General features: G+C 44.7%; 1 protein-coding gene across 1 annotated transcript; it reads right to left on the reverse strand.

Annotated features, from left to right (window-relative positions):
• Nucleotides 1-186: 186 nt before the first annotated feature.
• Nucleotides 187-9,823, reverse strand: F2 (coagulation factor II, thrombin). The gene is made up of 14 exons (XM_030950030.1): nucleotides 9,745-9,823; nucleotides 8,680-8,843; nucleotides 7,715-7,739; nucleotides 7,464-7,514; nucleotides 6,873-6,978; nucleotides 6,660-6,790; nucleotides 4,699-4,995; nucleotides 4,218-4,331; nucleotides 3,822-3,945; nucleotides 3,173-3,340; nucleotides 2,672-2,845; nucleotides 2,376-2,554; nucleotides 1,071-1,141; nucleotides 187-330 (listed from the first exon to the last, which is right to left on the reverse strand). Exons 1-14 carry the CDS (start codon nucleotides 9,821-9,823, stop codon nucleotides 187-189), a joined length of 1,827 nt encoding a protein of 608 aa, XP_030805890.1.
• Nucleotides 9,824-14,006: the final 4,183 nt, after the last annotated feature.

Here is a 14,006-nt window from a genome sequence, read left to right on the forward strand (position 1 = left end):
TGCACCTAAAATTCAGCATGAATAAAAGGAAGAATATAGGTTTCAGAGCTTTTATTTTCAAGGGATAAGACCTTCCTTTTGTCAAGTTGTAAGGATATAACTTGTTTTACTTCAGGATCTTCTATGCTTATGTTTTAAAATGGAGCATTGTAGCAAAACTGAGACCAGGCAAGGTAAATGCTTCATCTATCGCCCTTGATTTTCGATGACTTTTCGTATCCACTTTTTCAGGCGGAATACATGGGTATAAAATCCATATTTGCCATCTCGGTCACAGCCTTCTCCCCATGAAACTATTCCCACTTGATACCAACGGTTGTCATCTGGGTTCTAAAGTAAACAAAAAATGAGATTGGCAGAAGGAGCAAAAGACCTTGATGGAATCAGAGAATCATGAAGGTTGGAAAAGACTTCCAAGTGCAACCTTTGACCAAACACCACTGTGTTAACTATACCACAACACTAAATGCACTCTTTCAGTGAAGAAATTCCTTCTGATGTCCAACTTTAACCTCCCTTGGCTCAGCTTGAGGCCATTTTCTCTTGTGCTTTGTTTGACAGAAAGGAGGCTGAATGCCACCTAGCTACAGCCTCCTTTCAGGAGGTCTCCCCTGGGCTTCCTTTTCTCCAGACTAAACAAGCCCATCTCCCTCAGGCACACCTCATAAGACATGTGCTCTGGATTGTTTCGCACCTTGGTTGCCCTCTCAGATCTAAACCTTGGATGTGCCCCAGTCTGTTTAATGATGGATGCTACTTTGGGATTCAGACTGGCATCTCCAGTAGAGTTTGTTGGAGTAATTTTGTCTCTACTCTTAAATCTCTAATTAAGAATTAGCCATCACTCATGCATCTTGCAGGTGATCTCCCAATATGCTGAGAGCTCAGTATAGAAATGGAACTGATTGACTGCTGGATTGGTCTCCATTGCTCACCTTAGGCATGAGCTGAGTTTGCTTCAACCACTCAGCAGCAGTGGCTCAACTCTGCTGCTTTTTTTAGACTATGAATTTCGGCACAGAACAGACCTATCTTCATATGTCTTAGAAGCTTGAACTTGTTGAACATACCTTCATTACAAAAGGTCCCCCACTGTCCCCTTCACAGGCATCTCCTCTCTTTAGTGCGTCAGGACTGTAACCTACAGGCAAGAAAAATGGACATTTGACTGTAGGGTGAGTGGCTGTTATTGGCCATGTTTTCTTTAAGATTTTGGGATAAATGGCATAAATTTTTGGGACCCATGATATCGCTGATGCTGTTAAGTCGGACTTCTGTTTTTCATATATGTAAAAATTCTAACTTTGCATCTGTCTTTGCAGCAGTCTTGAATCTGTTTTTTCATCAGAATTTGTGTTAGTGTCAGTTGCACTGACACTGTACAACAGCTGTAGCGTGAGCTACTGTGCTTTTCTTGTCTTAGAAACTTATTTGTAATAGTCTGTCTTCCCTCTTCTATTTACTATAGAGGTTCACTGTTATCCCCACTTTTACTTTCCTGTCACTTAAGTTCTGCTTTTCGTCTCCCCAGCTGTCTTCCTAAAGTATCACTATGAAGAGGAAGAGGATTTCATTCATTCCTGATAAACTGGATAGTATCTCTGCACGTTCCCATCACCTGTGTCTGCATCTCAGCTATTTTTTCTGTATATCTGCATCTCAGCTATTTCACAGAATGTTGTTTAGAAAGAGAATCTATAAGAGCTCTGTATTTTCAGCACGCTTGTGTAATTGGCTTCCATCCTAACTAAAGCAGTCCCATGCATTTAGATGCAAGCAGCACAAATTTAGTCAAAAATCTCAAGGCTTCCTTGTAGGAACTGATGAAGTCTGCACAAATGAAGAATATATCAGAAACTATTAAACTGGTACATAAATCCATGGTACCTTGATAACTTGAATTCTGTGTTGACTTCCCTTCTCACTCAAAAAGGGCATGATGCTAGAAGAGATTTAGGAAGGCAGGAGCCTTCAAAATTTGTGGCCATAAGTATGAATGGGCTCCAAAAGATTGAGACAAGCTAGTAGATAGGATAATAGGTGTGCAGCCTTTAATTTAGGAAGTCACTGAACTGCTCTATACTAGTGAAAAGATAATTTCATTTGTGTAGTTCTCCCTTAGCAGCTGCTGCTGCTACATAGTACCATTAGACTAATGCCTTACACAGGTTGTTGTTGCAAACTTTATTCCTAGCTTTAAGTTCTCCAGCTTTCACTTTCTTAGAGCTGAGAAATTTCTTATCATGGGAAAGTTATTCTTTGTGGAGGGCAATTATAAATGTATCAGAAAGTAACCTAGCTGCATGAGTCACACCAGGAACTCAGAGCCCTTTACTTCTGTGGCAAGCTGTGCCTGTGACTCCAGTGTTACTTACCTGCACAGAACATGTTGTCAGTGACTTTGACTCTAGTGGATGCCTTGCAGGTACTTTGATCTACAATGGGCACATTGACTTGTTGCAGAACTGTGGGCAAGTTGGAGGGGCTAGTGGCCCATGTTTCTTTCAGATTTCCCCAACCAGTTACCCTCCCTTTGTAACCTGCCAGCATCAGCCTGTGGAAGGAAGCACAAGTATAATTAAATGTATTGTAACAGCTTTCTTCTGCCTGGCACTCTTAGTGCCAATAGCCTGGAGAAGTCATGTTTTTTTTCTCTCTCTCTCCTCCTCACCTCTGCACTACTTCTTTGGTAGGCAGGCAGACAGGATGGATGTAGTCACTGAAGCTGATGGGTCTCTTTAAGTGCATGAGTGCAATGTCTCGGTCCATGTTCTCTTTCCAGTTGTACTTGGGATGGATGATTATTTTATCCAACAGAGCAATCTTCTCTTTATTCTTTTCATATCTGAAATAGTTGTGAAGGAAAACTCGCTGTACAGTAGCAGCTGAGAGTCTTCTGGAGTTTATGATACTCTCAGCTTTGTACCCTCTGAGACAATGCTGTCTTTACATAGGAGCACCCTTTTAGATTTCTCAGGCTTCCTTGCTCCCTTTCACTTCAACCTTTAGGATCAGCAAGAGCAGTAAATTACAGCCCCCTTAGATCCTGTTATTGAGAGGCATGTGACATTAGTTATAATACTTCAGTGGATACTGAATGACAGCCCAACTCCAAAGTATCTCATTACTTCAAGTGGAAGTCTAGTTCCTTCCACTTCATTCAGACTCTTACTTTGCTCTTACGTGCTTGCCAATCCGCACCAATAAGTCACTTGTACTTAAGTTCTTGTCCCAGGGTGGATAAAAAAGACAATGAGCAGCAGTCAGGATCCAGCTGTCACTGATGAGGCTGGCACCACACAGCAGTTCCTGTGGAGACTTTTTGTAGAGCATCACCTGCCTGAGAGATGAGGAAGGAAGCCCTTAGCAGGAGTAAATGGGTCCTAGTGTCTTGCAGAAAGTGCAGATTTGGCAGTGAGCAGGAAACAGCATTGCTCTATACTGACAAAACTGAGTGAGTAGCTCTGTAGCAAGTCTTCCCTGGACATGTATATCCTCTGTAGTAGGCCATTTATTTACCCCATTTCTTTTACCTGATGAAGTTTCTCATCCTTTTCATTCCAGCAAAGCTGGAAAGAGGAAGACATGAAGATGAAACACACCAACACACTTGCTTTCTCCAGTGGTTGCATACTTGATTCAAGAGGTGCGTTTCTTTCCAGCTATTTTAGTACTGCTCTGTCAGCCACTTGGAGAAGCTTTGATTAGAATCTATGATTTATGCACACTGCCTAAGATAGGAAAGCCCTTTTATTTCTACCTGTTTGAGCTGAAGAGAAGGAAAACACAATTCCCAAAGACTATGCAGAGACAATGCTTACCAGGGGGAGCTGCCAACTTCTGCATCATCCCCATGAACAATTCTTCCTGTGTAGGAATCAAACAGCTCCCTCTCACTTTTGTCTGTTATCTTTTTCTTCTCAAATAAAGGACGAGTGCCACAATCTGAAAAAACAAGCAATCTGGCTTTGCTACTCTACCTGAATCACAGTGGAGAACTGTTGTCTGCAGTCAGCATGTGAAGCTGGAAGATCTTAAGAAGTGCTTACTGGCTCCATGATTGGAACTGGATATTGACTTTTGAGAGTTCTTCAAGGAATTTAAGTATCTTCCCCTGCTTTTAACAGCTTCTGGCTAGCTGATGTTTCTGAGGAACAGTGAATGGGAAGAAGGTATAGCCCTTCTGCAAACATGCTGTACCTAGAGTTTTTGCTCACCTGCTTCACCTGAACCAAAAGTTTTTTCATCAAAGAAGGGTTTGAACTCTTTAGGAAGAGTAGAACGTCCTGATAGTCCCTCAGACTCTTGGTTCTCATCCTCTAGCAAGCTGTCTGAGAGATGTAAAGACAAACAAGGCAAAAGGTTTAAGTGTAGTTGCCATAATTATCAGCAATGTAAATGTTCCTTTCCCCAAACAGTAGGTCTGATGAAGGAATGATGTTTTAAAACACCAGTGCTCTTTTTAATGTGCCTTGTCCACCAGTGTGAGTTTTCAGGGAGAACACCTGAGAGAGGTAACAGTGCTATGCACATAAGGCAGGTTCCTACATGTGATAGATATATGGACAAACAAGACTCCCATGTGCATGGTGCACGTACATCCTTGTCTATTCCTCCCAGGCCAAGCATTTCGTTCTACTCCTGTTATTTGCCACTGCCTCAAATATGGGCCTACCCAAACCTAAGCAGATTTCTCACCGCAGTAGTGCAGATCACAGTAGTCAAAGTAGGGTGATTCATTTGTGACACACCAGGCACCCTCGTCATCTCTGTCTGGATTCCGACAGTAATTCTCCTTCAGCTCCACTTCTGGGTCAACTTGTTTTCTATGGAGCACCTCTTTGGCTTTCTCAGAGTTCCATGGTAGACACTTAGCTCCAGACACAGTGACTGAGAGAGTCCCTGTGTAAAGCATGCCTTTCTCTGGTTCACAAGGCTCCATTGGTGCAGGTTCTGTGACCCGTGGAGTGAATGGAACTGTTGTTCTATCTTCACCTGGAAAGACAAAAGGCTGTGATTTAAGCCACAGCTGTGCACTCAGAAGTGCTATTAGCAAATAGTACCAGAGCCCCTTAGTAAAGCCTAGAGTTCCATGGGGCCTCCCATTATGTTTAGGAACTCCCACTGTATTTCTAGGCATGGGGTGGCCCTCTAAAATATTGCAGTGTCGAAGATGGTACAGCAGTATGTGAAGTGAGGCTGGCACTATTCATCACATTTCTCTTTGTCACTAAGATATGAGGAACAATATTGTGTTCCCATCTGGGACATCTTTGAGAACCAGCTCAAGGGATCGGTAGCTGTCTTAGGCATAATTCTGCTGTATTAGCTCCTTCAACACCTTATTCTAAAATGCATAACTAGGCCATATATAGGGGAGCCTTTTACTGTGATACTCTACTAAAATAGCAAATTTAACTTTTGCTAACGTTTCTAAATCTAATGATGATAAGTGAAAAATTTCCCTGCAAGACTTTTCACACTTTTCCTTGCAAGTGTCGTGATGACTGCAAGTTTTAAGCAGCATTTCCTGAAGGAGTGGGTACCCAATAATCTCTTTTGGCTGGGCCTCAAGGTGCCTTCTCCTTGTGCACAGGGGGAGTCCCCATGTGAAGAGATACCCCACTTGACTATTCACTCTGGTGCACAACAGCCACTGGGCAAGTAGTATTCACCTTTATTGGTAGGGCTGCTTCTGTTTTTTGACTCATGTCAACATGATTATAAAAGATCAGTGCACAAAGGCTTTTCTAATCCTGCTACATCCATGCACATAGGAAGTGTAACTGTAAGATACTGCAGGTCAGAAATTAACTGGTGAACAGAGATAGCACAGATGCCTGATGGCCTCATGAGGCATCTGTGCTACCTCTGGCATCATGCCTGATGCCTGGCCTCAAAGCAGAGCAGTGTTTCTTTTCAGTTTGTTAGATTCTGCAAACCAGAGCAATGATAATGGCTTTTGAAATTTCAAAATAGCCCCATGTCAAAATGGTTCTGACCTCTAACTTTTGCTTATGAGTTGTTGCTTCTAGTCTTTGTTTTTGAAAGAGAGACTTCTGCTCTGTGAGAAGGTTCTCTCCTTTACCAGTTCTTCTGAGACAGAGGTCAAGCCCCAGGGGAGATGGCTCTGTACTAGGGAGAAAGGGAATGTGTAAGTGTCGGGGGATGATCCTCCATATTCAGTTCAATGATGAGAGAAGGGCATCTGCTCTTTACTTGAGATTGTAAGTATTAAACTGCACTCCTCCACAGGAGAGAATGTTTAAGGCAGGCAGTCAAGCACAAACTGTAGTTATTTTGTCCTAAGGTAGGAATTCAGACCAAAAAACATTATGATTCATGGCTGTCTCTAATTTGAGACAGCTGGGCCAGGATTTTGGGGTGACTGACTAGAAGATACTCTAGTACATTCCAGGGTACTGGTTTTAATTTAGATCTAGATTAGCATAATCTAGAGAAAACAGCTCATTATGTATGGGCAACTCAGTGACTTTTCTTTCTCAGCTCCTTTACCCTTTAAGATGCAGCTTCTCTACTCCTACTGACCTCTGTTCATGTAAGCATTCCCCTCCTTAACCCTCCTTGACTGCTTTAGTATCAGTCTCAGTGCAGTGTTTTGCTGTGAGTGAAGGGCTCTCTGGAGTGCTGGGACATACCACACACGGGGATGGGACACGCCTCCCGTTCTACCGTTGGGTCTCGGGTATAGCACCATGGGCCTTCTGAGTTGTTGTCTGGGTTCCTGCAGTAGTTCTCAATGAGGTTGGGATAAATGGTGGCATTAAATCTATGAGAGACAAAGCTGATTAGGCTGGGAAGGAAGGACACAGCAGAGAACTCTTAAAGGGGAATGCAGGAGAGGAACTTACTTAGGAATATGTGGATATTTGCTTGTCCACACTTGACATTCAATCCCAGACTTGGTTTGGCTAATTGTTCCCCGATAGTTCTGGCCCAGCCCAAGAGCGCAGTTACCTGTCAAAATCCCAACACAGTGTAAGCCAGTCAGGGGAACTGGATGTTGCATTTTTCAAGGTCAGAAGTACCATCTCGCATATCCCTTTAACTTTTGCTGGGTGCATAAACCTGCCATAGCAGAGCCCTCCTCTTCCTGTGAGAAGAGCACACAGCCTAAGCTTTCTCTGCTTCATCAGAGGGAGCTTTCCCTGAGGGCTCTGTGCTTTGCTTTGGCTCTGAGAGGCTGCTCACACCTGACTGTGTCACAAGGATGAGGATATCTACCCCATACTATTTCAGTGCACAAACTAGATTGTTTGTTGAAATGATTACTGGGGAAATAAAGAGTAAGAAATAATTTCAAATTCCTCCCCTGGTATTTTTCTTTAAAATTAGACGGCTTCTCCAACATCAGTTTAATTTTTTTCTGTACAATCTCTGCAGGAAGCAAGTTCCTGGCACTCACTGTATCAAGGAGATTGAGGTCAGCATGAAGTTCATACCTTCTAGACAAGCATCCAGAACTGTCCTGGCCTTTCCCAGGCCCTGACATACTAGCAAAATAAGAAGAAAGAGACACATTATATGAAAGCAATCCAAATAAGCATCATCATTTGAACCAGTTTATCATCTAGAGACAAAACACAAGTGCTTAGCCCTGGAAAGTGAGCTCTTAAAAGAGGGAGCCATCTCTCCAGGATGGGACAGTGCATTCTAAGGAGTAACAGTAGCTGCAAGAATCAAAACAACTTACCTTGGTATTTTGACCAAAATATATCCTGTAAAAAAGATTAAAAAAAAAATTAGGGACACAGAACATCAAACCTTTCTTAGCTACTGCTATTCAAACCAGTAAAAGAACATCCCATCACAACAAAAGACAAGACTAACCTAGCTCTGTTATACCAGTTACTACGGAGTCAAAGCAAAAAATGCGATAAAAAACCACATTCCCACACTTCAGACTCAGGAATCAAGACAGTACTGTTGTTTCTAAGGAGACCAAAGATGTTTCCAACCTTCATCAACCTGCAGAGCAAGCAGTGCAAGTAGTGCAGTGGGCTACAGTGCAGAAGTCCAAGCAGCTGAACCTGGAATTTCTAAGGCCACAGATCACATGTAGGTATTGCTCATCTCTGCCATGCAGCCTGGGGCTGATTGCTTTTGAAGTACTCCAAAGAGGTAATGTCTTGCTGGCTTAGGCTCCTAACTGTTTATCTGTTGGTTTTTTGGGTGTGAAATTCTGCAAGGACACCAGCCTTGGGGCTAGGGGCAAATCCCAAAAGGATGCAGGACAAATTTGGCAGAGTGAGTGAGTCTGGAAACTGGAAAAATGGGCAGGGTGTGCAGAAGCTCAAGGGAGTCTGAGGAGCCTGCACTCAGTGTTTTGACTACTATGCCAGTGCTTCTGTGAGTGTCTGGGATAGCAGCTCACATGTGTGTGATACCATGCTGAGCTAATGGAAGGTGTTCTTCAGGACCTTGTCACTTTATGCATAGAGAGGGAGAGAGAAGAACCTGAACTTTCAGGTGTAGTCCATGCAGTGTCTCAAGGAGGGAAGCTCCCTAAGGAAGCCTGAGCTTGCCATGGGGTATGCACTCATCAGCCTCATCTTTGGTTCACAGAATTGAGTATTACAACCCTGGCCCCTGGCTGTGTGGGCAACCTGCTGGTGTCTCTTTACAGAGGGTGGCTGGGGAATGTTTCCTGGTACATACCGTCTGATCGGTGGATTCAAGGGCTTCGAAAGCCTCCTCATAACTGCATATCTCCTCCAAGCACTCTCGCTCCAGGTTTCCCTTAAGCATCTCTTCTAGAAATCCCTTGTTGGCACGTCGGTGGCGCTTGAGCAGTGACAATGCCTGCCCCTTTTCCAGGAAAACTATCAGGTCAGAACACTGCCAGTCAAAGGGCTGCTCACAGCCAGAGGGCACCTTTGTCTCCCCTTGCAGTTTCCAAAAACCGCATGCAGCTGATGTGATGAACCCACAGCCCAGCCTCCCCCAGCACACCACACAGAGAGGAGAAGCCCTGTGAGGTCTACACTTGATGATCAGAGCAGGCTCTCTGGAATTCATCCTGTCACAGCTCCCATCACTTATAAGGAACAGAAGTGACAGAACACTGCTTCCTCAACAAAGTTGCTCTGCTCATTTGCAGTTGGATAGAGGCTTGTTTGCTTTGAGCCTGCCAGTGACCCTGTCCCCAGCCACTGCATTTCTGTCTTGCAAGCCTCAGACCACTGCGATAAGCATAGCTTGGTTTCATTTCATATTCAGAGCCCCTGATTTGAGACCTGGAGACAGGTCTTCCCCTTCACAGTAGTGGGTCCAAGAGGACTTAACCTCATGTTAAGAAAAGACAGTTAGAAGCTCTAGTAAAAGGAGTAGTGGGCAGGAAGGTGGCATATTTTGCATGACCTAAAGTTTCAATAAGAGACAGCTGGGGAGGCAATGGAGAATTGAAGTCACCTAGGTCAGCTGAGAAACTATCTCCAAAAGCCCGATGGTTATGTTAGACTTGATCCTGTACTAAGCCACAGTCCCCTCCCTGCCATTTCCCAAGTGACCCATAAAATGCACTGAGTTGCTGTCACCAGCTGACAGATGCAGCTGCATCCTCCCATGTTCACTCCATTCTCAGCACCTTTTTGCTCCCAGCTTCAAGCTTTTAGCCTGTCCTCCTGACTTGAGGAAGAAAACTTGCCACCTCTGTTACCCCTGGAAAGAACTATTCCCGTCTTCCTCCTGTCATCTACTGGTACTTCTGCCCTTGATTCTTACCTCCAGCATGGCTCAAGGTGAGGTGCAGAAGGCTGGAGAAGAGCAGGCCCCTCAGTATGGTGGTTTTGGTCTGCGCCATGCTGTACAGCCCTGGCTGCACGGGAATTGCAAAGGAAGCAGAATAAGCAGAATCACAGCCCTGCTGGGTTAATATTGAACCAGAATGAAGAAACAGGACTCCAGGTCGTGGTGTGTCAGGGACAGTGGGACTCTTATCCCTCCTCTCTTGGCATCTCTCCCTCCTGTCAGAGCATCTTCATTTCCTTACTTAACTTCCTATTTCATATCTAGGAAGATGGCATGAGTAGCAAGAGGACAAGTTTGTCCCAGGGCACAGGGAGAACTGGGGCCAGAGAGAGGTACCTCTGCCAACTCACAGCCATCCCAGCCAGAGAGCTTGCTCCTTTTCCCTGGCTTTGCTGCCATGCAGCCCCTGGCACCATCACTGCCTCCCCACCATACTGGTTCAGGTCCCTGCCACTGACTTTTCTCAAAGGCTGTACTCTAGCAGCCTCAAATGCAGGAAGACTTTGAGACCTCCTTAGCCATTCCCAGTCCTTCTCTTTTTATCTGCAAGCCCCCCTGATTCTCCCTAGTGCTCAGTTGTCTTTCCTTCCCGCAGTTATCAGCAAGCTCAGCCTCAGCTATTTTGGCACCACAGCACACAGTTTCAGTGTTTCTCCTTCTCCCTTGCCCATGACAATAAGCAGAAAGGATGCCTTTGACAGCCCATTTGGAATTTAAATTTTCCTCCCAGTTAGGTTAGTTAGCAGTGCCATTGGCAGTGCATTCTTCCCAATACCTTATAATTCCCAGCTGAGTGGAGAGGATGAAGCAGCATGAAGGCTGGGTTCCCCCTTCCCCCCATAGTGGAACGTACTAAAGTCCATCCAAAAGGAAACACAAACTCTGACAAGCAGGGAGCTAGCATACCCAAAACCAGCCAGGAAAACAAGGGCTTCCAGAAACAGGGAGAGAGGAATGGTCTGGATGTCATGACATCAGCTGTTAAGTCAAGAAGTGGACTACCAGAGCTGAGAAGGCTCAAATGATTGCTACAGCAAGCAGACTATTGGCAAGAATGGAAAAACAGGGCAGTATGGGGGTAGTCTCAGGAATTGCCACATGGAACAAAAGTGCTTCCTGCTAGCAGGGAGCTTATTTTGTGCTGTGCCTCTGTGCAACTGATACATCTGTAATGTTTATCTCCATAGAAGGAGTGCAAATATTAGCATTAGGGTGGCTGAGGAATGACTCTGGACACTGGTACAAAGAGCAGTTGCAGAGGCTTCCTTCCTCACATAATAAGAGTATCTCCTGTTCTCATCCACACACATCTCTACTCACTATGGATTTTGGAGAGACACCTTTAGGAATGGCTGGGATTCCCTGGGTGGAAATGACCTGGGTGGAGAGTGTGTGAATGGGATTAGACACAACCCTAGAAATGCCCATGTTACTTAGCAGGGGAAGCAGCATTTAGGCAGAGAGCACAGGCAGGGACAGGGAAAAGCACAAACAAGAGTGGTGAGGTCAGAGCAGCTTCTGTGTCCCACACAGCCACCTCCACTCCTGACTGGAGGAGGAGCAGCTTTCAATCTCCTCAATCACTTTCATTTCTGCATCTCTGTCTCTTCTTTATAATGAGGCAGCATTTATACTGCAGCTTAAGTCAAAGTTGTTATGCATAGATTTTTACCCTCTTCTTGTCTTTCCTTTAAAGGAAAGGTCTTACCACCTTCCATGGGATCATGCAGAATATAAGGCTAACTTTAAGCAACACTACAATACAGCAGTTAAGCTTGGTTATACGGTATGAATATCTTCTAATACCTACCTATACCATCTTCCTTAAACATTACTTCTGCTCTGGTTCCTATGTTTATTTTGTTGCTTTGTAATTGGAGATTTTCACTACATCCGGGACACTTTCCAGCCCTTTCTGGTGTCTCACAACAATGTTAGCAATTAAAGATGCTGACTCCTCACACTGTGGCCTTTCTCATTCCCTAATGTGCTTCTAGGGCTCCTCTCTGTTTCTCCCATTCCTGTGGTTAGCCTCTACAGCAGCACAGTATGCATCACCTATCACCTCTCCAGGGGTGTGACTTCCACCCCTCCAACATTTAACTCTTCCATTCCTGCAAGCAAATGTTTATAATTTCATTTTCTTTCTGCTTTCACTCACCCATGAATGATGGATGCTATTTTCTTTCTTAGGACAAGAGAGTTAAGATATCTTTATCATCCAGAGGGACAGCTTGTAACACAGTTAGGAGTTTTGATCTCTTTCCTTCTATGTGTTGATTCATCTTTTTAAGAAAGCCTTTGGCAATTTTTTTCCTGTGTAACTACTTCTTCAACTTTCAGGGAGCAGAATATAGGGGGTTTGGCCTTAGCCCATTTTCTTTGACCTTGGTCTGTGATGGATAGTTTGCTTGTTCAATAGTTGAGGCATTTATCAATCTCTTCCTAAAGGGAGTTATACAGTTTAATCAAAGCAACACCTTGAATACAATCAGAAAGATGAAACCCTTCTCCCTTCACACGGGGGTTCCCCTGTCCCTGAGGGCCAGGGAGCTGCCAGGTGAGGGAGGACTTCAGGACCCAGAGAATTGTCTCCTTACCTTGCAGCCTGTTCCTTTTCATTCAAACACCTTGGTCAGGTTTAAGCCAGTTTACAAGTTGGCTAGGGACTGAACCCTGACTGTGGTATGAGGTTTAAATGTAACACTTGTGTGCATGCCTGACACCTGGTGTCACCCTGCCAGCAGAAAGGACCCTAATCATCCAAAAGACCTTGGCACTTGTCACCCAGGAGTGTTGCAGCAGCACCCCAAAGCTTTGGTGAAGCCCTGCCAGCATGGTGGACTATGTTACCCAGCAGAGCTGTGTGCTTGCTGCTTGAGCCTGTACTGGTAATGGGTGCACGAGATCTCCAGCCAGCTAGGCAATCCACGTGTCTGCTGTCCCAAAGCTTAACCCTCACTGGCACTGAAAGGCAGCATGCTGTGTAACTGCTCCCCATGCCAGCATGTGGCACCAGGCAGGCACGCATCCTTTTCCTTGCTATCTTTCTTCCCTTCTCACCAGCATCCTGACAACTGCACCAAATGTAATGCACTGGCATGAGGCCTTATTATGGATCCCAATAAAAACAGCACTCAGAGTCCACAGTGTAGTCATTAAAATACCATTTACTGGACATAATACAAGGAATGGTATGGCATTAGATAATCCCACACCTCTTGAGATGCTGCAAACACCAAGCTAAACAGCACTGCACAGCTATCCAGTTAGGCCACAGCACCCTGTACAGATCCCATTCATGCTGAGGTTCACCAGCACCTTGGTCTTCAGGGCTTTTATAGGAATTTCCTAGGAGTAAACAACTTTATGCATTGTTTTGCTGTCAAGAAAAAGGTTGCTCACATGAGAACATGCTGTTTCTAAGACAAAGCCATGGTGGTGGCATCACTACCAGGGGCCCATGGGAATCACCTCCTGGTGAATCACCTCCTCTCCTCAGAATTAGCCAGCTAAGTTTATCTTGCAGCCAAGTGATACGTGCAGCACAGCACAGACATGCTTCCCCCTACTCAGATCAAGAGTCAGGTGAACAATGTTTCTGTGAAGACCTCCTAATTCATAATTGCTCCTTCTACTTCTTTCCTGTTACCTTGGAATAAAGAAGCAGGTCAGCTATTTAGGCAATAGGGGTCTGGGTTCTCCCTGCCCCTTCCCCCCATTGCTCCCCCTTCTCTCCCAGTTCTGCTGTGACACAGGGCACACGCTTCAAACACAGCACATGAGCCCAGCTCCAGTGAGAACATTCCGCAGCTGTGTCAATATTTGAGTTTGGATAGGCACCAAAGAGAGAACAGTAGGAAGCACTGCACCTTCAAATACAAGCCCCTTCACATGCCTGTGCTCCAAGCACTCAGGGAAGACTTAGCCCACGTGCCCCTATAGAGAAAATAATTAAAAATTAGGACACCCAAAGGTTTATCAACTGAATTCACCTTCCATCTTTACATCACATCAAAGTGTCATGGATCTCACTCTAGCATCTTGTCTGCAAAGATGTCATAAGAGTTAATGAAAAAAAATTTTAACCACAAAGAGCAGCTTTTAGGAGTGTCACATAACTGCATTCATAGCACCTCAAAAGGGAACTATGCTACTTATGATTCCCTGGTGCCTGGTGCAGTGGGCATAAGAAACGCAGAGAATTTAAAGCCACTAAGTAAGACTAAATTAAA

The sequence above is a fragment of the Camarhynchus parvulus genome, chromosome 5, assembly GCF_901933205.1.
Source record: "Camarhynchus parvulus chromosome 5, STF_HiC, whole genome shotgun sequence".
Classification (NCBI taxonomy): domain Eukaryota; kingdom Metazoa; phylum Chordata; class Aves; order Passeriformes; family Thraupidae; genus Camarhynchus; species Camarhynchus parvulus.